Source organism: Heterocephalus glaber, unplaced genomic scaffold (assembly GCF_053883595.1).
Source record: "Heterocephalus glaber isolate CG9 unplaced genomic scaffold, H.glaber_assembly_v1.0 deba00001428, whole genome shotgun sequence".
NCBI lineage: Eukaryota > Metazoa > Chordata > Mammalia > Rodentia > Bathyergidae > Heterocephalus > Heterocephalus glaber.
The window spans coordinates 32,716,174-32,740,477 of record NW_028258293.1 but is presented as its reverse complement, the minus strand read 5'-3'; the positions used below and the strand labels follow the sequence as shown (position 1 = coordinate 32,740,477).

General features: G+C 42.8%; 1 protein-coding gene across 1 annotated transcript in view; it reads left to right on the top strand.

Annotated features, from left to right (window-relative positions):
- The window catches only part of Gab2 (GRB2 associated binding protein 2), a 194,847-nt gene that overhangs the window by 166,985 nt on the left and 3,558 nt on the right, over window positions 1-24,304 (top strand). The window contains exons 4-9 of the mRNA XM_004869685.4: window positions 17,432-18,003; window positions 19,462-19,556; window positions 20,650-20,914; window positions 22,001-22,091; window positions 22,378-22,480; window positions 23,457-23,582. Of these exons, the coding sequence (XP_004869742.1) occupies window positions 17,432-18,003; window positions 19,462-19,556; window positions 20,650-20,914; window positions 22,001-22,091; window positions 22,378-22,480; window positions 23,457-23,582 (1,252 nt within the window). The remainder of the gene's footprint in view (window positions 1-17,431; window positions 18,004-19,461; window positions 19,557-20,649; window positions 20,915-22,000; window positions 22,092-22,377; window positions 22,481-23,456; window positions 23,583-24,304) is intronic.

Genomic DNA, 24,304 nt, shown 5'->3' with positions numbered 1-24,304 from the left:
GTGACTGCTGTACTGGACAGAACAGAAACATTTCCATCATCAGAGAAAGTTCTAGAGTGAAGTCTCCATACTGTTGAATAATGATCTTTGTTCTTATAACTCAGGTAGTTCTCTCACAGGTACAGAACCTATACCTATTTTAACTTTTATTCCCATTGTTAGAAGAAACAAGCGCACACAGCAAATAGGTTTTGTCAGAGCTAGTTCCCAATTGCTGCCATAGCCAAGTAGACTACAAATCATGTTCCTAAATTAAGAGAGATCTAATTGATGTTATAAAAATTAAGGCAAATAGGAAAATGGCTGTATTAATAGATCAGGTCCATAGGAATATTTTCATAGTATCTTTTGAACTTGCCACATACACTGAGAAATAGCCAGTGTAGATAATTTAACTGTTTAATTGTGAAGAAACTGAGGCTTACACCTAACAAATGACGGGGGTGGGATGAGAACCCAGCTCTTCCAAGTTCGTTCTTTTAGTCTTCTTTACCCCTATCCTACTGTACTGATGCTTTCCTGAGTCATTTACCCCTATACCAGAGGCACCCGACACTCAGTCTTAAGGCAGCCTTAAACATCCACTTTCCTGAAGCAGCATCATTCCTTCCACATGAGCTTTCTCTGGCTCGTCTTCCCCTAGCTTATACATGAAGAGCTGAGTTCTAAAAAAGATAGATTGAGTTGGCCCAGATCACTGAACTAGTTGGTGGCAAGCCTGTAAATAGCACTTAATTCTTCTGAACCACAGACCAGAGAGGCAGCGTAATGAAATACAATGAAGAACATGTTAGTCTTTGGTATCAGTCATGTATGGGCTCAAATCAAGATTCTTCTCCTTTCTTTGTGATTTTGAGCCACTTAATCTCCTTGACCTTCAATTTTTCTTATCTCCAGAGTGGTAATAAATGATTCAAAGGATTACTAATGAATGCAAAATGGCAAAACAAACATCATGTACCTAGTAGTAGATATTCAGTACATGTTACCAGTTGTTCTTTGTGGTTCCCCTCCACTTCTACTACACATGATTATTTGGGAGTAGAAAAAGTGAGATCCTAAATTCCTAATGGTAGTTAATATTAGTACATGTGAAATATCCATGCGTCTTGTTGTAATGCTCTTTCTGATTCAGTATGCTTAGCCAGGATCCTGAGATCCTGCCTTTCTGATAAACACCAGATGTGCCAGTGTAGCTTGTCTTCAGATCACTCTTTACGTAATATTAACTACTACCACCTCCACCCCCACGGTACAGCTAAAGCACCAGAGAACAACTTTGCAAGTGTGTCTGCTTTAGTTGACAGCAGGAAACTACCTTCTGTACCCTTCCTCCTCTGGAAAGCCTGTGTTAGTCTTTCTATTGTGAATTACCAGACCAGGTTTTCTTTTGCTTTCCTTTTTTTGTGTGTGTGTGAGACAAGGACTCACTATGTAATCCAGGCTGGCCTTAAACTCACTGTGTAGCCCAAGGTGGCCTCGAACTTGCAGTGATCCTCTCTTGCCTCATCTCCCAGGTGCTGGGATTACAGGTGTATGCCACCACATCTATAATCCAGACCACGTTTTTTTTTTTTTTATCTCACACCCTTTAGAACATTCTACCTTCTAGTGTGCATGTTTGTATTTGTGTTTGATTTTTTTATTTCCTTTTACCCTGAGCATATGATTTTTTTTTTTTTTTGGGTTTGGTTTTGGTGCCAGGGATCGAACTCAGGACCTGGCGCTTGCGAGGCAGGTGTGGGCACCACTGAGCTAAATCCCTGACCACATGTTTGTATTAATATGTTACAACTCTTTGAAGATAAGACTGTGAGGGCATGTTGTAGGTGCATAATAAACATCAATAAATGTGTGTTGAAGAGAGAGGACATAATGCATGGAGAAAGTAGAACATATATAGATAGTTGAAGAGGCAGCATTGTTGTGGATACTTGTCCAGTCTGTGCTTTTCTGCATCTTTCCTTCTCTCTCCCTCTTTCTCTCTCTCTCTCTCTCTCTCTTTCTTTCTGTACCGGAGATCAAACTCCTCGGGTCCTTGCACTTGTGAGGCAAGCGGCGGAACCACTGAGCTAAATCCCCAGCCCTCAGCATCTTTTTTTACACTTGCATGCATGAGGGAGCAAGAACGTAATGATCACTCTCTTGGGGAGATTTTTGGAGAAAAAAAGTTCAATAGTGTTTTTAGAATTCTAAGGGAACGAGGTTGGGAAGAAAGTTTTCTTAAGTCCAGGAAGACCACATAGTTTCTGAGAATGGTAGTATTAGTAGAGTACCTTGTATCATTACTAAACCCACTGTAATATTTATAAACTCTGAAAAAAAATTGTTTTTTTAAAAACTGAAGGTACTTATTATGCTTTATACCTGCATGTCCCCTAAGAACCTCTTGCATTCATAGGCAGGGTCTTTTAGAAGAGGATTGGGGGAAAAAAGAAAAAGAGGATTGGGAAAAAAAATAGAACAGGATTGGACCAAGAGGGTATTGTAGGTGAGTTGCTGTTAGGAGATGGGGCCTGGTCAAGGGAGGCAGACCCCCGGGTGTGACCTGGAAGGTGTATCTCCAAGTTAACTCATAGTGGAGAGGACTCAGTACACAGACACAGACTAAAATAAACCTAGATCTTGGAGCTAGCCTACAAAGATTTTTAAATAATTATGTTGATTTTTTAAAATCTATGGGTAAATACATGGTGAATTCTAGTAGAGGTACAGAAACTTTGAAAAACAGTTTACAAATTCCTTGTCCACTATGGTGGCAGAAGCCACTTTAGACTGTGCCTCTCACTGGTTACAGCTACACAAAATGAACAAAATCCATAGTATAAAACCAGAACTTCTGAAAAGTAAATAAAGGGAAGGAGATTATAGAGGGGAGAAAAACTTGGAGAAGGACTTCACAGAGGTAAATTTTCTGTCTCTTGTTGATTTGTCTCCACAGTGAAGCAAGTGGCCAAAACTTTCAGGGAAACTCCATCTTTCTGGGTAGAGGAGACATAAAAGGAAGCCCTTGGGGGCTGGAAAGGTGTGAATGTCTCAAAGTGGAGACATCTGGAGAAGGGAATCTGAATATTGCGCATGAAATTATACAGCTCTTAGGATCACTTGGAGCTACCCAAATGAGCATAACAAAGGCTATGTGAACTAAGCTAAGATTTGAGCTATCACACAAGGAAAGACAGAATTTGCAGTCTGAAATTATCAACAGAAGACAGATAATCCAGATATTGGGATTATAAACATAGATTTTTTTTTTGTACACTATATGTATGGTACTAAGGATTGAACCCGGTGTCTATCCACTGAGCTATATCTTAGCCCTTTTTTGTTTTTTGAGACAGGTCCTCTCTTGCTGAATTGTCCAAGTAGGACTCAAACTTGGAATTCTCCTTCCTCAGCCTCCCTCAGTGCTGGGTTTGGAAGTGTATGTCACCACACCCAGCTCAGGCATAAACTAAAACCTCTATGACAACAGTGTTCTGTTGTAAAGGTAAACACATCTGAAATTAGTGGAAAAGGACATCAAAAACCTCTGCTGACCTAGAAGTCTATATTCTGTAAAAGTATCCTTCAAGGTTAAAAACAAAGCTAATATATACTTTAGTTTGTTTTGTTTGTTTATTTGTTTTTTGGCACTGGAGATCAAACTCGAGTCCTTGCCCTTACGGAGCAGGTGGCAGAACCACTGAGCTAAATCCCCGGCCCTAACTTTTTTTTTTTTTTTTTTTTTTTTTTGGTACCGGGGATCAAACTCAGGTCCTTGTGTTTGAGAGGCACATGGCGGAACCACTGAGTGAAATCCCTGGCCCGCTAGTATATTCTTAGACAAAGGAAAAATAGAATTTCCAGGACAGATCTGCTTTCATAGAAATGGTAAGTTCTTCAGGCTGAAGCAAGATGGTACCAAAAAGGAAACTTGGATCATCAGGATCATGGAAGAACAAGAGAAATAGTAAATATGTGCATAACTATACAAGGCTTTTCTTCCCCTTGTAAATTCTTAACATATGTGTAAGTGTTGAAAATAAAAATGAAACATTGTCCAGTGAGGTTCCCAACTGTTTTCTTCAGCTTGAAGAGCTCCCTTTAGCATTTCTTGCCATGTGAATCCTATGGTAAAAAATTTTCCCAGCTTGCATTTATCTATAATGCATTTACCTTCTTTTTTTTTTGGTACTGGGGATTGAACTCTGGACCTTGCATTTGTGAGGCAGGCGGCATCACCACTGAGCTAACTTCCTAGCCCTCACCTTCATTTTTTTTTTTTTAGGGTACCGGGGATCGAACTCTGGACCTTGTACTTGTGAGGCAGGTGTCAGAACCAATCCCCGGCCCTCACCTTCATTTTTGAGAGAGATTTTTACAGGGTATTAAATTCTAGAGTGCAGTTCTGTTTTCTTTCAGCACTTGAAAGATGCCATTCTATAGTTTTCTAATTTTCACTGTTTCTAGAGAAAGATCAGTTTTCATTCTTACTCTTCTATGTGTAACATATTCTTTCCTCTGAATGATTTTTTCCTTTTTAAAAAAAATATAAAATGTATAATATAAAATTTACCAACTTAACCATTTTTAAGTGTACAGTTTAGTAACTGCGTTAATGTGTACAACCATCTCCAGAGATATTTTTATTTTGGAAAACTGAAAGTCTCTATCCATTAAACACATTTACTCATGTTTTTCATGTTTTCACAACTTTATTCCTTTTTACTCCCAGTAGTAATTCAGTGTACATATCTTTATATTTCACCATATACTTATCTATTTTCATGTTAATGGTCATTTGGATTATTTCCAGTTTTGACTGGAATTAAGACCTGTTTCTGGGGGATTCAAGATGGCTGAACAGAGATGCCCAGCAGTCATTCCTGCCTCCTCAAGAAGAACCAAAGTAACAGGTTGCATAATGAGGTTAATGGCCATGGGAGAAACTGGAAATCAGCAATAGAGAGACTGGAACCTTGTAAGATTCAGAGACTTGGAACAAAGAAACAAAATAACCCAACCCTACCACCCTAGCTCCATGGCTGGAGGAGGAGAGTCCCCTCTTTGCAGAGATCAGGGTGAAAAGAGGAGTCTTGGCAAATTGTCATTCCAAATGCTGGCAGTCCTAGCTACTGGCAAGTTTCTACAGGTTTGCAGTCCAGCTGGGTAAGCAACCTGAAGTCTGCACAGTAGCCTTGCTTTGGAAAAGCCTCTCACATCATTTCCCATTGAACCCCTAGAGCCATCTTGAGACATGAACTATTATCTGAATATGGGCTGTGCTGGGGGTCAGAAACCCCTGCATATTCCCATCTCTGGAGCTCCGGTGCATTCTACTGCACTGGCTTAGGCCGGGGAGAGGCAGCTGCTTCACAAACCCAATTTAACCTAGAAGAATGACTGACCAAAGCCCACTTGGTCCCCTGCACTGTAGGGTACAGGTGTTACAGTATAGAGATAATGGAAGGTGCTGCATATGGACTCGGGCCAGTACCAGAACTGAATGCAGGTACCTGCTACTGACAGTGCTGGGAGGGAACACCTTGGTTCCCACTACTGCCCTTCCCATTAGTGAGGGGCCTGCCCCTGTGTGTGCTCCTTTCCAAAAGGTACAATGTTATCACTGCCGCCACCCCACCCCACCCCACATACTCATCACATCTGAGCATGCGCTTCTGTCAGGGCTGAATGTCATGGCAGGGATTCTGCAGTTCTTGCCACTGCCTGTTCTCATGCAGCACTGCACCACTGCCTGGTTGGAAGACAAGTGGTTCACACCCCCATCACTGCTGGTCCTGCCAGTCCCAGAGGCCCTTGGTAGTAGTAGACAAAGCATCAATAGTGCCTGATAAATCTCATTGCCCAGTTGGGGCCACCACTCCCATTGTAGGAGTAGCCACACAGTAAATACCCCACATCCACTGCTGTTTGCACCACACTTGCTCGAACTGTTATGGTGACTTTTGTGCAGCCACAGAGACAGTAGGTCTCTCTGACTCCACAGTACACACTGTGCCCAGAGTCATTAATTATAGCCAAAGCTGCTATAGGGAGACTAGACTATACTACAGTACCCAGCTGATATGAGAGCCAGCCGTGCAATACTAAACCAACAGTGTAAGACTCATCTTTGGGAGGAGCCACTTACAAAAGTGGTGAAGATAACTAGATATGAAAATCATAGCATAGAAGCACAAGAAATACGAAAAAACAAGGCAACATGATACTTCTGAAAGAACACAATAACTCTAGCAACAAAGCCCAAAGAAATCAATACAGATTAAAATGCTTGATTAAAAGAATGATTATTTTTAAAAGCTCAGTGAGATCCAAGGGAATTCAGATAGACTGTTAAATGAAATTAGTAAGATAAAACAGGATATAAATGAGAAATTCCACAGAAATAGATATTTTGAAAAACAACTAAACAAAAATCTTAGAAATGAAAAGTTCAATAGGTCAAATAAAAAATAATGGCTGAAAACCTCAATAACAGACTAGGTCAAGTAGCAAAAAGACCTGAAAATGTCTTTTTTTTTTTTTCCCCCAGTACCTAGAATTGAACTCAGGACCTTGTACTTGTGAGGCAGGCATGGTGCCACTGAGCTAAATCCCCGGCCCTTGAACATGTCTTTTGAAGTATAAAAAATGAAGAGAATATTTAAGACCTTTGGAATGCCATCAAGCACACAAATATCTATATTTTTGGGATATCCAAAGATGAAGGAAAAAAGGTTAAGGTCATAGAAAACCTGTTCAATGAAATAATTGGAGAAAACTGTCTCTGATCTTGAGAAAGATAAGGGTACCTACATGCAAAAGGCCAAAAGGACCCCAGATAGACATGACTTGGAAAGATCTTCACCACAGTGTATTATAGTCAACTGTCGTAATTCTAAACTTTACAAAAGAAAAGTACCATGTCACAATTTAGGGTATCTGTATTACACTAACAGATTTCTCATTAGAAATCTTGGGCCAAGGTAATGGAATGACATTCCAAGTCCTGGAGAAAAAAAACTCAACTAAGAATGCTGTCCCTTCAGAAATAAGTATAGTGAAGCAAAAGGTATACCTATAAAAATAGGTATAATGAAGCAAAGCTGTCCTTCAGAAATGGAGAAATAAAAATCTTTGAAGACAAGCAAAAAATAGAGAATTCGTGACCACCAGACCAGCCTTACAGGAGTTGCTTAAAGGACTTCTACGTCCTGAGGCAAAAGAAAGCTAACTGTCATAATGAAAATTTGTGAAAGTATAAGTCCCACTAGAAGATCAGGTACACAGAAGAGAAGTAGAAAAAAAATTAAGCCTTATCGATACTCAGGCTCGGTTGTAACTCAGTAGTAGAGTGACTGTCTACCGTCCACAAGGTCCTGAACCACAAAACAAAACCTTATCAATACAGAAAACCATCAAACCACAAAAATTGAACAAAAGGAAGAAAAGAACAAAGAATATTCAAAATAGAAAAAAAAATCAGCAACATGAGTAAATCATTACCCACCAACAATAATTTTGAGTGTAAATGGTCTGAAGTCTCCAATTAAAAATAGTCTGCCTGAATGGATTAAAAGTGAGGCCCAAGAATATGCTACCTTCAAAACTCACTTCACCAGTAAAAGCACACATAAAGTGAAAGGATAGGAAGTGATATTCCAAGTGAATGGAAACTCAAAGTGAGCAAGAATAACTGTACTTATATTTAAGAAAATAGACTTTAGGAAGGTCATTATTTAATGATGAGGGGATCAGTACAATTTTAAGTGCACCTAAGGTTGATGCACCCAATTTTATAAAACATACTATTATACTAAATAGAAAGATATGCTCTGATACAATAATATTGGAGGATTTCAATACCCCACCTTCATCAGTGGATGGGTCACCAAAAAAGTCAACAAAAAACCATCACATTAAACTATGTTCTAAATTGAATGGACTCAAGGTATTTACAGAACATTTCATCCAACAGCCACAGAATATACATTCTTTTCATCAGAACATGGAACTTCCTCTAGAGTAGACTATATATAAAGCCACAAGTCTTTTTATTTTCCAAGACAAATCCAGGCTGACTTCAAACTGGAGATCCTTCTGTCTCACCCTCACAATTGCTGACATTACGAGCACACTCCACCACACCTTGTAAAAGCCTTAACAAATTTTTAAAAAATTAGAACCATGTCCTGGGTCTTTCCTGATCACAATGGAATAAAACTAGAAGTCCACAAAAGAAATTTTTAAAATTATACAATACGTGGAGAATGAACTGTATAGTTTTGAATGAACAATAGGTCATCTAAGAAATCAAAAATTTCAAAATTTCTTACAAAACTTGTGGGCTACATAAAATGCAGTACTAAAAAGGATGTTCATAGCAATAAGTGCTTATAAAAAAGAAATCAAAAGATTACAAATAAACTAATTTTGCATCTCAAATAGCTAAGAAAAGCAGGAAAACCAAATGCAAAATTAGTAAAAAGAAAGACTAAAGCTTATCATTCATCCATTTTAAAATTATTTTAAAATAGTACATCATGGATACAGAAACAAGACAAAACTAAATGATCCAGGGGCTGGCATTTAGCACAGTGGTGCCACCGCCTGTCTCGCAAGTGCAAGGTCCTGAGTTTGATCCCCAGTACCCAAGAAACGGCAAACAAATAAATAATCCAAAGCAATGTGAAAGAAAAGTGGAGATGATCAGAAAAGAATATGTCTGTGGTTCTTATATTGCTCTAGAATGGAGATATCTTGTGTTTAAGTCTGTAAGATATGAATGTTAAATTTACTAAAAGAGCAATCTATACTTTCCAAATCAGGAGAAATTTTTAAAACCTTGATCAAAATCAAAGAATTAAAGAAGTGTAGAAACATCAGGAAATGGAAACTACAAACCAACCTTGGTAATAAATACAAATTAAAGTGTATCTGCCATAATATGTAGTTCTTCCTGAAGGAAGAAAAAAACCTGGCAAAGATTATAAGAAAGAAAAATGTAGAGCAGTATTCTTCACAAATACAGGTACTTTGTTCTTCTTCTCCCTCTTCCCCACTCTCCCCTCTCCCCTCTCCCCCATCCTCTGAGACAGGATCTTGCTTTGTGGTCAGGCCGACCTCCAACTCACTGCAACCTTCCCTGTTCAGCCCCGCCATGACCCCTAGTGCGGACATTACAGATGTATGCCACTGCGCCAGGCCTGATATTCTTTTTATTTTCAAAAGTATTAGAGCCAGCTGTGGTAGGCTGAGGCAAGAGGATCACTTTGAGTTTGAGGCCAGCCTGGGCTACATAGTGAGTTCAAGACCAGCCTGAACATAATGAAACCTTGTCTCAAAAAACCAAAAAAACTATTAGCAATTGAATCAACTGGACAATGCATGTATGTATGTATGTATGTATGGGTGGGTGGGTGGGTGTCTGTCTGTGTCTGGCTTGTGTGGATTAACATTATGTCCTAGTTGCAGCCATTTTGCTGCAAATGACAGGATTTCATTCTTTATAAAACATTTTATGCTCTTGTAATGGGAAGCTAAAATAAGCTAACATAAATGTAGAATAATGATTAATGAAGGTTCAGAAGGATGTTGCAGGAGTGGGGTGGAAAAAGGCTGGATGTGGTCAGTGTACACTACATGCATGTGTGGATCTATCACACTGACCCTCAGTGTGTAAAGTAAATAACATGTTGATAAATAGATTTTTTTCTGCATTCTTACTATGCATATTGGTTATACAGATTTTTTTTTTTTTTTTGACAGAATCTCCCTATGTACTCCAGGCTGGCCTCGAGCTCACTGTGATCCTCCTGCCTCAGCCTCCTGAGTGCTGGGATTACAGGCGTGTGCCACCATGCCTGGCTGGTTATACAGATTAATGGGTTTCATTTTGGCAGATTTGTTCATGCACATAGCATACTTTAATCATACCTCTTCATCCCCCTCCTTACTCCACCCTCCCCCAGTTTCACATTTGGGAAGGATTTCAGAGTGTGTAATGTATTTTGCCCCTTGTTGCACCCTCCCTTCTTCTTGTCTAATGACAGGAATAATTTAAAAAGAACATCAGCCCTTCATATCACACCACTCTGGAATTAAATCAAATGTGTCAGAGACCTAAGTGTAAAATCTAATACTTTGAGACTCCTAGAAGAAAACATTTCTGCTGGGCATAGTGGCACAGGCTTGTAATCCCAGCATTCTGGAGCCTGAGGTAGGACAGTTGCCAGCTCCAGACTAGGCTGGGCTACTTAGACCCTGTCTCAAAAAGAAGAAAGCATTTCTGTGACCTTGGGGTAACTAGAAGTTTTATATAAGAGACAAAAATCAGGAATCATAGAAGAGAGAAAATTGTAGTTTTGTCAAAATTAAAACTTTTATTCTTCAAAAGACCTCATTAAGAAAACAAAATGGCAAGTCACAGGATGTAAGAAAATATTCAAAACACACATATCTGACAAAGGATTTGTTTCTAGAGTACATAAATAGTTTTATTCCCTAAATAAAATAACTGGGAAAAAAAGTTTTATTCCCAATAAGAAGATAAACAACCCATTTTTTTCATTAATTTTATCGGTACATTTTAGGTATACAATACGATGACATTGGGGGCCTGGGATTTAGCTCAGTGCACTGCATCTGCCTTGCAAACACAAGGTCCTGAGTTCGATCCCCCGGTACCAAAAAAAAAAAGACTCAATTACAATATGATGACATTCATCAATGAGAATTTGTAACCTTTACAACAACCAGTTTTTTTAATGGGCAAAAGATTTGAACAGATATTTTATTTTTAAAAAGGTATAAGAGCCAGGGATGTAGTTCAGTGGCACCACACCTCCCTGGCAAGCTCAAGGTCCTGAGTTCGATCCCCAGTATGGGGCGAGGATTAGGGTATAAGAATGGCCAGTAACACAAGAACAGATGTTCAGTCATCTGGGAAATGCACATTAAAATCTCAGATTCTGCTTACTTTCAGTGGAATGGATCTGTTAAAAAGCCTAACAATGTGAATGTGAATAGGCTTTAATCTTGCACTGCCCCTGACCTTTACATTGCATGCTGGGTGTTCCTGAAAAACGGAATGATGCCTTACAGTTGAAAAAAAGTGTTTTACCTCATGTTGCTTACCTCATATGATCTCCAAAGTAATTCTTAAGGTTACTTTTGAGTAAGGACTATGAATCAGATCAGATCAGCTCATCTATCTCTGTCTGTTGTAGACTAGACAGAAATGTATCAGATTGGATTACTGTAGTGAAACTGTATTTACTGAGGCTAGTAACATCTACCTTCTAGTCCTATTTTCGTTTATGGAGGGACCTGATTAACTATAATAAACTAAGTATTTTAGAGATAAAAGAATGCATTATTTATCATTCCTTTTGAGATAAAAGCCATTGTTCTTCCTCCAGGTAGTAGATAATATGTATTCCTGTTAAAATAACTTCAGTTTTCAAAATTCAGGCCTTTTACTGTGCTACAGTAAGTGGCTATTCAGAAAAGTATCTTTTGCCAAAGGAAGTAGCTTTGAACTGGAATTGTGAAGACAGATTTTTTTTATTTTTTTTTATTTTTTTGTCTTTGAAGACAAATTAATTTCACTGAATTTTTACCCTCCAGCCTTTGGGGCCCCGTTTCAGATTTTAGTCACTGTCTGTGTCGTCTTATTTCAAGGAGGCTGTTAAACCTGTTACAGGTGATATATTGAGATGAATCAGCTACCTTGAAAAGCCATAATTCTGATGAAGGTTGAAGGGAATAAAATTTCAAGTGATGAAATTCCAGTGTCATTGACCCTGCAGCAGTATTCTATACAAAGATGATGAGTAAAAGGTAAAATCAGACATATGAGTGTAGAACTTACCCACAATTAATCTTTCCCAAGGCTTCCCTGACTCATTTCACCCACTGGCTTTAATTGACCAAAGGCAGAATACATAACTTTTAGTTTCATTTAGACTCACAAATTCATCATTGCCCTATGATCATAGCGAAAAGGTGGATTTAAAATTGGGAGGCAGAAAGACTTGGATACAAATGTCATCTCCTTTTTGTTGGAGTTCAAATGCAGAGCCTTGTGCACGTTAATATCTCATTTCTTAAAGATCATGACAGTTTTTTTCCCTCACAAGAAGGGCTCATTTGGGATGGGAGAAGGGCTGGAGGATGGTCCAAATGACCTTTTAAGATTGCCAGAGAGAGTCGCAGAACTCTAAATAATGGTTATTCTACTTATAAGCACATCTGTGTTAGGTTTCCCTTATTTGGGAAAACATACTCATTAAAAATCAAACTGGGGGGCTGGGGATTTAGCTCAGTGGTTTTGCCATCTGCTGTGCAAGCGCAAGGACCCGAGTTCAATCCCCGGTACCAAAAAAAAAAAAAAAAAATCAAACTGGGTCTTCATCATTAAGGTGCTTACAGTCTTGTAGAGTAGAAAAGAGCAAAATCATGGTGTGATGTGAAAATGACCAGGGATTACATCCCTGTAATCACAACACTCTGGGAAGCTGAGGCAAGAGGATCCCAAGTTCAACCCAGCCTGGACAGTTTAGTGACTTACCAAGATCCTGTCTCCAAAAACTAGGAAACCATTTCTGAAAGCCAAGAGAGAGAGTTTGGAGGATGATATTAAGACCAAAGCATATGTAAGAGCCACTCTCACTAATAGCCTCTGGAGCAGCCAGGAACGGCAGGAAAGGTATCTTGAGCTGCTGTCTTAAATAATTTCTCCAAACTTCTTTCTGCCCCTCCACACTGGAGTACCTTCCTGCATCAATTTTGACATTTAGTGTTTTCCTCATTGATAAGTGATAAGTCTCTCTCAGAATGGTTGGAAGATTTAATCAGACATCACGAATTATATGCCTGGCACAGTGTCTAGGTGATGTTGTGATGCATCTGTCAGCTGACAGCCCTAAAGCAAAGCCTCTCCCAAATCCACTGCTTCCAGGGACCCATCCCACAGAAGCACCCTGGGATATCAAGGTAACAGGCCTCAGTTAAGGTTTATGTGAAAGTGGAAAAGGCCACAGGGCTTCTGAGTATGAGAATTTCCCCCTTTTACTTTTTGTCCATGATGCTGGGCATAGAACCCAGGGCCTCAAACATGTTAGGCAAGTGCACTAGCACTGAGCTACATCCCCAGCTCTTGCCTTTTGATTTTTGCCCAATATTCACTCTAGCATAGTTTGAGTAGGGGAGTCCACAGACCCAAGGACTAGAATGACTTCTTCTGCCATCTGAGTGTGTCCTTCTTTGGGCACATTTATTTGCCTTGCTGAACAACTCTTACCTGATTGCTAAAGTAATGATCAGGCCCTGTTCACCGACATCAGTATTATATGCCAGGCCCTGTGCTAGGGTACAGGATATGGCCCTCTAACTTCCGGAGCACATGGTGTGGCAGAAGTGGAAAGATACTGGCAAACATAATAAAAACAAGGTTGAGTGAGCTGAATGTTGGGACAGAGCAGAGTGCTGTAGGAACACAGAGGAGAAGGGACTAAAGTGAAAGGAGACTCAGAGACATCATGCCTTTGTGACATAAAAGACTTCTTTTGGACTTTGGATTTTGATGCATTAGAGAGAAGTGAGTATTGTGAGCGCAAGGCTGGAGCTTAGACTGTTTGGGACATATTTGGAAATGAATCAGTAGTTCTGTGACCTAGAGAAGAGCATGCTGGGACAGAGGAAAGCTGGGACATAAGCTAGTGGGTTCTGAAGAACCCACTACAGTCTGCTGGTCCAAAGGATTAAAGCCAAGCTCAGGGAAAGGATGGCAGCACCACACTTTATTTATTCATTTGTTTATGTATACATTTGCTGACTTGTTCGCATTTACTGTGTGACACACTGATTGGGTGCTGAGGAGGGAAAAAATGAATACAACAGTTTCTTTTCTCAAAGATGTTACAGTCTGTTGGAGGAGACAAGTAACAGTGGTACATAATATAGATAACAGTTGCTACCTGCTCCAAGAACAGAGTTAAGCAAATGCCCAATTAGGCTTGGAGGTAAAAGCAGCTTTAAGAGATGTCCCATTTGAGCTGAGTTTGAAGGATGAGGAGTCTGCTAGATTGAAGTGAGAATTAGCTTTCACACAGAGCAAACAACAAAGCCAGAGGCTCAATTCAGTGGGACCCACTGGGAACACAGCAAAGTTTGGTTTGAGTACTTCCTACAGTAGGAAGGAGACCTAGAGAGAAAAAACTGGGGAGAGGAGTTGGGATAAACCTACAAAATTGGGACATAGTCCTAAGACACTGGGATAGTATATTGAAGATGTTTCAGTGGAGAAGTTGGGGAAGTAAATACCAGTAGGATATAGAGAATCAGAGAGGTCCTAGGAAAATGGGAAGAAAATTATCCCTCTAATCCAGCAGAAAAATCAGAAGGAATTGAACTGAGGTGGGCTCCGTAAGACCTGATGGCTAGTGAGTGAAAACTTGGGGATGTGGGTAATTTCCTGGTTTCTGGCTTCCCTAGACAGAACAGTCAGGAGCAGTAGATTTTAGGTAGATGATGATGAGTCCATTCTCGAATATGTTCAAGGTTACTGCAGGACACCAGTGATACTCTCCCTACCCCTATTCCCACCTTTAAATTTTTCAGAGGTTTCCTGTTCCTGCATCCTTGGCCTGGACCCTTGTCCTGTCATATCAAAGCATATGCTGGGGATTGAACCCCAGAAATCATACTTGCTAGGCAGGCACTCTACCACCAAGCCAAACCCCCAGCTAATTTAATTTTTTAATTCACAGATACCATTGCATGATTTGGTTGTTCATTGTTTTGAAATATGCATACATAATTGGTTAAATCTAGCAAATTTAAAATCACATGACCTCAGTTATCTTTTTTGTGGTAAGAGTGCATAACCTCCACTCTTTTTCAAGAATGCAGTATGTCATTAACCATAGTCACTGTACTATACAATAGATGTCTTGAAATTTATTCCCCATCTCTATATGTACCCTTTAACATCTCCCTCACAACCTCACCTATGCATGCATCCCAGCTTCTGGTAACCACCATTGTCTCTGTCTCTGTGAGATCGACTTTTTCAGATTTCATATATATGTGAGATCATGCAGCAGTTGCCTTTTCTCAGACTTGCCTTTTGTTTTTTTGATGCCAGGGATTGAACTCGGGATCTTGTGCTTTCAAGGCAGGCACCAGAACCACTGACCTAAATCCCCAGTCCCAGCCTTGCCTTTTAATACACTGCCTCCAGCCTGAGAAGTTTGCAGATCCTTGAACTGCCAGGTTATTACTGTACACATCTCTGTGCCTCCAGTGAGAACACCTATTCCTTCTCTTACTGCCCTTCTTCCTAGACTCACTCAGATGTAGCGTCTTCATGAAGCCTTCCCTGACACATTCTGCCACCACACCACCACCACCAGTGACAGTCAGTATAAGTCTGTCAGCAGCCACATACTCCCCCCACCTCATGGAAAGATTTGCAGGTTGTCACGACTACTGCAACACATACCCACCCCACCTACCACCCCCTGCAGGGCAGGTGGTATCCATTATACCTCAACTAGATGCAAAGAAGGACATCTGTCAGTGTTTCTTAAATGAACAAATCCAGATGAGAGGATCCAACAGAGATGGGAAGTTCCAAAGGTAAAATGAAAAACACCAAAAACAAATCTGAGTTATGTGAACACTTTAGGTCAACTTCATCCCCTGCCCCATCTTGTTCAGTTATCTAGGTGCATGACATCAGCTTGGCTTATGTGTATGGAATGGACTAAAAATGGAGAAGGTAAAGCTGAGTGTTGTAAGCCTGCTTGTAATCCCCCAACACCCAAGAGGCTGAAAGCAGGAAGATCACCACAAGTTCAAGGTCAGCTGGGCTACATAGTTAGTTCAAGGCCACCCTGAACTACATAGCAAAAGCCTGTCTCAAAAAAAAAAAAAAAAACCAGAAATAATTAAAAAAAAAAAAAAAAAAGGAGAAAGAAAGCAGAGGGTAGATCTGGTAAAGATTTAGGGACTAAAATGAAACTGCCAGCCATCCAGGACCCAGGTTTACCTTAGAGCCTCATCTACACACCTGATTCCTTGCTTTCTAAACTTCTGGCCCCTGTTTTCTACCACCACCTGGTGGCCACATCTCTAAATGACAAGCTCCCCTGAGCTGAGAGCACTTCTGTGAGGCAGCCTGCTGTTCCAGAGATTCTCCTCCAAGTTGTGTCACACACACCTAGCCCAACACCCCCCCCACACACACACACACAGAAAAGCAGAGATTTGCATGTGTAAGAGACCTGCCTTCTTCTGGTGAGAAGCTCCATAAGTTCATTGTCAGATTTTTAAAGATACTTCTGGCCTCCAAAAGGCTGAGAATCACTGCTGTAAAGGATTGATTCACATTTTTTTCCAAATGAAATCCTCCAAAGAATCAGAGTATAAAAGATAGGGAAGCAGATCTGGATCCCTACTGCTTGGAACTTCACACTCTGATTTCCCAAAGTATTTATACAGAACATGGAATCTGGTTTGAAAACCATTCTTGTAAAACCACAGGCTTATATAGCAACCTCAGAGCCAGATGAACCCCTAGAAGTTAGTGAAACCCACTAGGCCACACCTGGGAGGAGGGACTTGGTGTCACTCATGAAGCATATTGGCAACAGTATTGGAATTGGAACCTAACACAAATTATTATCTTTTACTTTCCTGTCTTTACTGCTTGTATTGTTTATCACAGGTTGGGGGGTCTCTACTATCCTGAATGTAGTTCCCAAGCAGAGAACCATTTTTCCTATGTATTTTTAGATTTCTGGAAAGAGCTAAGTGCCTCTCAGCAAACCATAATACAAGGTAGAAGATAAATCTACAGCTTACATTTAAGTCAGTTCTTTACAACTTACAGGTAGCATAAATACCCATGAGTTGGTATATTTTACAGAGGGAAAACTAAGACTCATACATAAAATGACTTGCCTGCTGTTTTCTGACAACAGCTTCAGTGTTCTTTCCACTATCTTATACCCTTCATATTCAAATGTGTATATCTTAATGCTTAAAACAATGAACAGGAAAGTGTAACTGGCTTGTTGATATCTGTTTAGGAAATGAGTGTAAGACTGATCCCTTCTAATGACATCCATTTAGAGACTGGGCAGGGATAAAGACTTAACATTTGTATACTATATATACTAGTCTATTCTAAATGACTTTCAAAATGTGTTTTTAATCACCATTTTGCAGATGTCTAAACTAGAGCTCCATAAACAAAGTGATTTGTCCAAGGTCACACAGCAAGAACCTGGCAGATCTTAGGTCAGCCTTTGGTCTGCCTGCCTCTTTAGGCTGTTTTTTTTCCATAGCAGTGAGCTACATGGGGCTCTGAATGTCCATCTTGCCTCCTGCGGACAGTTTTGGCCTCATCTGACTGCCACCCCCACTCTTCTTTCTCTTCCAGGAGTGCCAGCTTTTCTCAGGGCACAAGGCAGAAGAGTGACACAGCCATGCAGAAACTTGCCCAGGGCAATGGACACTGTGTCAACGGGGTCAGTGGTCAAGTGCATGGCTTCTACAGCCTTCCCAAGCCAAGCCGGCACAATACAGAATTCAGAGACAGTACCTATGACCTCCCCCGGAGCCTGGCCTCCCATGGCCGCACCAAGGGCAGCCTCACAGGGTCTGAGACGGATAATGAAGATGTGTACACCTTCAAGACACCCAGCAACACACTGTGCCGGGAGTTTGGGGACCTCCTGGTGGACAATATGGATGTTCCAACCACTCCACTCTCAGCCTACCAGATCCCTAGGACATTCACGCTGGACAGGAACCACAATGCCATGACAGTGGCTACTCCTGGGGATTCAGCTATAGCTCCCCCTCCTCGGCCCCCCAAGCCAAGTCAGGTAGAAACACCTCGATGGGGCAGCCCTCAGCAGAGACCCCCAATCAGTGAAAATAGATCTGTCGCTGCCACCATCCCCAGGCGCAACACGCTCCCAGCAATGGACAACAGCCGACTCCACCGAGGTCAGTGTAAGCTGTAGCTGAGGCCCAGAGGGAGAGGAAGGTGGGCGAGGGGTTCTCAGTGGCTTGCTAGCCTGTGGTCATCCATAGCCAAGGGAGGTTTAAAGACCACCCGGGTAGGTTAGGTATCTTATCCAGTCCCCCTGACCAGTTGGTCCTCTAGCTGGTTGTTTTTTGTTGTTGTTTTATCCCTTTCCCCCCTCAAGCTCTCTGGCTGTTTTTATGACACCCACAATGGCAAGAGTGGGGCAGACGCTGCCTTGGAGAAGTGAATATTCTACTAAGAAACACAGGATATTCTTGGTCAACCACAGTACTACATATTATGATTTTGGAAGTTCAAATCATAATGTTTTATTCATTTAAAATCAAACCAAACTTTGAGCCAAACTTGTGTGGATTAACAGACTGATAAAACCAAAATAAGATTTTCAGAATATTTTGTAAGCCACACTAGACTCTTTGGCTGAAGTCTGAACTTCTATTTGAAGTACCTCAATTCTATTGCCATTTGTTTACTGCGTGTATTCCAACTCTGCATATATAACTGTCTGAGGAAAACAGAACAATATTCTTCTGTTTGCATCTTGCTTTCATATATATATATATATATATATATATATATATATATATATATATATATGTATGTATAAAATTGCACATTCTTGTCTCTTTTTTTGGTGGTGGTGGTGGTGGTGGTACTGTTGGGGATTGAACCCAGAGCCTTTGCATTGAGCTCCATCACATGCCCTTTTATTTTGATAGTCTTGCAAAATTGCCCACGCTGGGCTCAAACTTGCCATCATCTTGCACAGCCTCCTGAGCTGAGATTATAGCCATGCACCACCATGCCTGGCTTTGCAGAGCTTTTTCTTTATCCTTCCTGTTGTTTAAGCCATGCAGAGCATGGCGGGACTGAACCTCACCATCTCCATTGTGTGAAGCCCATCGTAGTTCAGAGTTACTAGGGGCAGAGATGAAACTCTGATCCTGGAGTCCTGTCTCTTGGTTTAGAACCCTTTGCTTGGAGCAAACACCGTGTGCTTTGGAACTAGGATAAGACATTTAAAACATATGCCTTATCCTACAGAGCTCACATCTGGCTGGGAAAAGAAAACCAACATGTGTAACTTAGTTCAAGCTCTGTTACTATAATATTCACAGAGGTGGGAGCTAGGGTGAATGGGACAGGTGGTCAGTGCTGGAGGGCTCTGGAGAGAGGTGCAGGCTTGGGGCAGAAGTGGACGGATGGGTTGTTTCTCTGCACATGCCAGTGCTGCAGCTCCAGAAGCCCAGGAGGAATCTTGAGCTGTGGAGGGCTATGTTAAGTAACAGCACGTCATTTGGGTTGAGAAGAGTATTTTCTGGAATATCAGGAGACTCTGAGCCATGCTGGAGGGGATGGGCAAGAGTCAGCATGGATGAACAGGGCTACACATGAACTTTCTTCCTTTATCACAGCTTCTTCCTGTGAGACCTACGAGTACCCTCCCCGCAGTGGGGAGAGTGCAGGCCGGTCTGCTGAGTCCACGAGTGAGGGAATCACTTCTTTCCTGGTGAGTGGGGTTTGACCAGGGCTTCTTGGGCCACTTGGGGTAGGGAAAAGGTCAGACCTCAGGGAACTTTTGCACAGCCCCAAAGGAGTGGGGCCATTGCCCTCTTAGGCCCCTTCCTGAGTTCTTGTCTTCGTTCAGAATCCTAGGTTGAGTTTTTGGACAGATAAAATATAGGTACCTAGGTCTGGAGGAAGTGTGTGTCCTTAGATGGACTGGAAGACAAAGCTGACCAGCCATGTGAGAAGCAGAAGGGGTCTAGAATGCAGCAGACCTAGGCTCGGGTATTGGATCTTCTGTGCAGCAACCCTACCCACCAGGTGTCACAGGGAGGAGGACACAACTGCAGAGACTCCGAGCAGGGCAGTGCTTAGAGTCAGGCCAGGAGGCAGAGCTACAACTTGAGTACAGGATCCCAGCTGCCCACTGGGAGGGGCTGACTGCAGTAGTCCAAGATGGAGGCAAACAGGCCAGGACCTAGTTCCAAGCCTGCTGGAAAGACAATGAAAATTAACTGAGACAGACGTAGTTTACTTGTATGACTTGGCAGACAGGGCAAGAGCTGGAGAATGGCTTACTGCACAACTCTGTGGCCACTCTGCCTGCTGCCTACTGCACACCTAGATGTCTAAGGTATACCTCAGACCTGCTCCAGGATGGATGGCGGATGCACAGCTGCTCCCAGATCTCAGCTTCCAGCACCAAGACTCTTCACACACTCCCCAGGCTCATCAGGGTCTAGATGCTGACCTACCAATGATAAGTCCTGAACCAAACTTATGCAGCCCATGTCTTATGCTACCCTTTGCCTCAGCCAGGCACCTGGAAACCTAAGAGAACCCTGCCACCGAGGATATTTTATGGTTTAGATAGATCACAAATTATAAGTGGATCCCAAGAGGTCATAAGTCAGAAGGGATCCACAGACTTGATTTATTTCTGTCTTCTACCCTGCCTTCTTCCTTGGTCTTTCCATGGTCTCCCTTATATCTTCACAGTGTAGTGGACCCTCTGAGATAGATAGCATCACCCCATACAGAGTCTCACCTTTGTGTTTCTTCTTGCTAGTGACAGCTGTTTCCTTCCCTCTCTCTAGCCAGGGAAAACTGTTGTGGGTCGATCGGACAGTACCAGTTCTGAAGATACCTACGTGTCCATGAACCCAGGTTCTTCCACCCTGCTGGCCATGGAACGGGCAGGTGATAATTCTCAGAGTGTCTACATCCCCATGAGCCCAGGGCCACATCCCTTCGACCCACTTGGCTACTCATCGACAGCCCTTCCTGTGCACAGAGGCCCCAGCCGAGCAAGTGAGATCCAGCCACCCCCAGTCAACCGCAACCTCAAGCCTGACCGGAAAGGTAAGTCTACTCTTTTCCCATCCCATTACAGGGCAACATCCAGTGACTGTTTGCTTTTCCTTAGGGATGAGGTAGAAACTGGACTTGGGGGAATGTAACTTTTATGAAAATCATGTGAATGCTTTGAGCCTTAGTTTTCTTACCTGGGAAATGGGGATGGTAATTCCCATCTCCTGGGTTTGTTCAGAATAGCACCTAGGATAGTGGCAGGTCTGGCCTACACAGGTGATGGTCATTAGATCTGTGACCCTGCATGAAGACCCAGAAGAGGCACTAGAGTCCCAAGTTCCAGGTCTGCACTACTGCTCTCCACTGGCCTCAGCTCATGGGGAAGGATTTGAATGGAAGAGTAGCATAACAGTGTAGCCTAGTAGTTCAAACCTGAACTTACAGAATTGAAGTCTACAGAGCCTCACAGCATTTCCCTTCCTTCACTATGGTTTGCACAGCTTTCCAAAAACAGCAAGGAGTTGTTTATAGTGGCCATCTCCATTCCAAATACAGTCTCTTGCTTTTGCATAAAACTGGGAGGATAAAATCTGTTGTCAGAACATATGCCCTGTTTTGGATTCTGAAAGTGCAGTTACCATAGATACAGTAGAAAGGGTATGTAATTTAGAATCTGAAGATACAACTTCAGGGATCAAGTTTATATAGTTAGCCCTCAGAATCTGCAGGTTCCACGTATGTAAATTCAACCAATACAGATCAAAATATTTGAAAATAGAAAATATTACATCTGTACTGGCCATATACAGATTTTTCTTGTCATTTTTCCTTAGTACAGTATAATAGCTACTTATATTGTATCAGGTATCATAAGTAACCTAGTGACTTAAAGTGTACCTAAGGATATGAGTAGGTTACAAGCCAATACTATGCCATTTTATATAAAAGACTTCAGCATCTGTGGGTTTTGATAATCTTAAGTCCTAACACCAGTCCCCTGCAGCTACCCTGCTGAGTTTCCCTGCTAGAATTGGAGTGACTATCAAGGCTGCTGTAACTATGCTTGCGTGCTGTGTGTATGTATATCACTATGTGGCATTACCACTGGCTGATTGCTGGACTCTGTGCCCGCTCCAGCCAAGCCAACACCACTCGACCTGAGAAACAATGCCGTCATTGATGAGCTCCCCTTCAAGTCACCTGTCACCAAGTCCTGGTCCAGGGTCAAGTGAGTTTCTGAAAGCAAGAGCTTGGAGCTGGGTGGGGTTAGAAATGAATGGAATTTTCCCTGTCTGGGGGTCAGGAGATGGGATTCTGAAGCTAAGGTGGTAATCAGCCAGTCGTGGCCATTGATCTCACGGGGCTTGGCTTCCTCACCTGAAAAGGGGGAATAATTATACCTGCCCTTTATCAGATCTCCATCTGATAATAGAGGGTGAAGCCCTGGTGCCCCAGGTCTGGGTGTGTGGGGGTCAGGGATCCCCAGGGTTCACTCTGTCTTCTTCTCACAACAGCCACACCTTCACCTCCAGCTCCTCCCAGTACTGCCGTCCCATCTCCACTCAGAGCATCACAAGCACAGACTCGGGAGACAGTGAGGAGAATTACGTCCCTATGGTGAGTCCTCGGGGTACGCTGGACTGATTCCTAGTCCTCTGGGCTCCCTTGCTGCAGACCTTCATGGGCACCTGTGCGGCAAGCAGCGAGAGTGTGTTGTCCACTGCAGGGAGGACATAGTCCTTGCCCCCGAGGTGGTCTGTGTCTTACAGGGTGGAGATGGCATGATGGCTACCCTAGGAAAGGCAGTGCTGGAGGGAGGCGCACATGTACATAACTCCTGTGGTGGCGACTGTTAGAGAGGTGTGAACACAGGCAGAGCATAAGGTTCCTGCCTGAGATTTCACTGCAAAGGTCACAGCTTCCCAGCACCTTGTCATGGCTGCAAACATTGAAAAGAACCAATCAACCAACCAACCATTAAAACAGCTAAAAATTGGAACCCAGGACCATCAGCTTGTTGATTTGAATCAAACTTGGGGAACACTCTAGACAGGGAGGTGCTCTCCCAGAGCAGGAGCCCACCTAGAGACAGGACCCTTGAGCCTGTTGTCTGAAGAGGTGCTAAAGGAATGAGGCTTTCAGCAGCAACTGTTCTGGCCTCTAAGGAGCAGGGGGAGGGTGTGTGCTGTTGTACGCCAGGGGTGGGTGTTTCAGAGGAGCCCACAAGGTGTGACAGAAGGAAACTCCACAGGCTCCTTTCTTAGGGGCTGGTGCGTGATGGTGGGAACTCTCAAGAGAGCAACTGTAAATGAGATTTGGCCTGAGGCCTAAAGCTTGGTACAGGTTTGGGAGTCGGAAAGCAGCCCTGCTTCCCATCCTCCCCCCAGCCGAAGTTTAGCTTTGTTTTAAATAATCCGAAGTGTAGTAGTACCAGCCTCACAGGATTGTTGTGGGGACTTAAGTGTGAAAAGTCTTTGGCACAGAGCCGGACACAGTGAGTGAGCAAGCACGCAGCTCTTACTCCCAGAGATGCATTTGTCTGGGTGGTGGGTTTGTCTGTTTCCTAAACTAAGTCTTTTCCTCCTTGTGATAGCAAAACCCAGTGTCTGCATCTCCCGTTCCCAGTGGCACCAACAGTCCAGCCCCTAAGAAGAGCACTGGCAGCGTTGATTACCTGGCTCTGGACTTCCAGCCGGGCTCCCCCAGCCCCCACCGAAAGGTGCCTGGGGTGAAGGGGGGTGGTCATGGTACCTTCCACACTGGGCAGCATCCCTCAGCCTCCCTCCAGAGACAGCCTGTATGACTCAACTGTGCCTTCTCTCCCGGAGCATGGGCCCTCAGTCCATAGGACTTCATGAGCCAGGCCATCCCCTGGCCACGGAGACGGGCTGAGAACACCCACTGAGACCTACTCTGCCAAGGTCAAAGTGAATCAGTGTCAGGCCCGAGACAGAGATCCTGCCTCCTGTGCAGAGCTTTTCTTTGAGGAGAACTTCCTGTCTGGAGGGGCCCAGAGCCCTGCTGGTGATACAGTGGTCCTGAAGAAGGACTTCCAGGACTGGGATTGCCTCCCAGAAAGTACTCTTAGCCAGCCTGTCTAGACTTCAGGCTGGAGTCCTGCCTCAGCACATTTCTTCCTCCGGGTGCTGTGAGGGCTCAGGGAGAAGACACAACTACAGCCCTAAGGCACCCAACACTCCTTCCCCTGGCAGAGTGGCCAGAGGGAGGTCTGTGGAGGCCTGGTCCTCGCACAGATTGCTAGAGGCAAGGGCTGGCTGGGCTGGTGCTCCAGCAGGAGGGAGATCCTTTTGAACTAACAACTTTAAAGCCCATACTCAGAAAGGCAACAGGGGCTCATCTAAGTGCAGCAGAGGCCAACTCCCTTCACATCTCCTCAGCACAGCTTGGGAAGACCCCATCTTCCCCTCCCTACCTTACAGA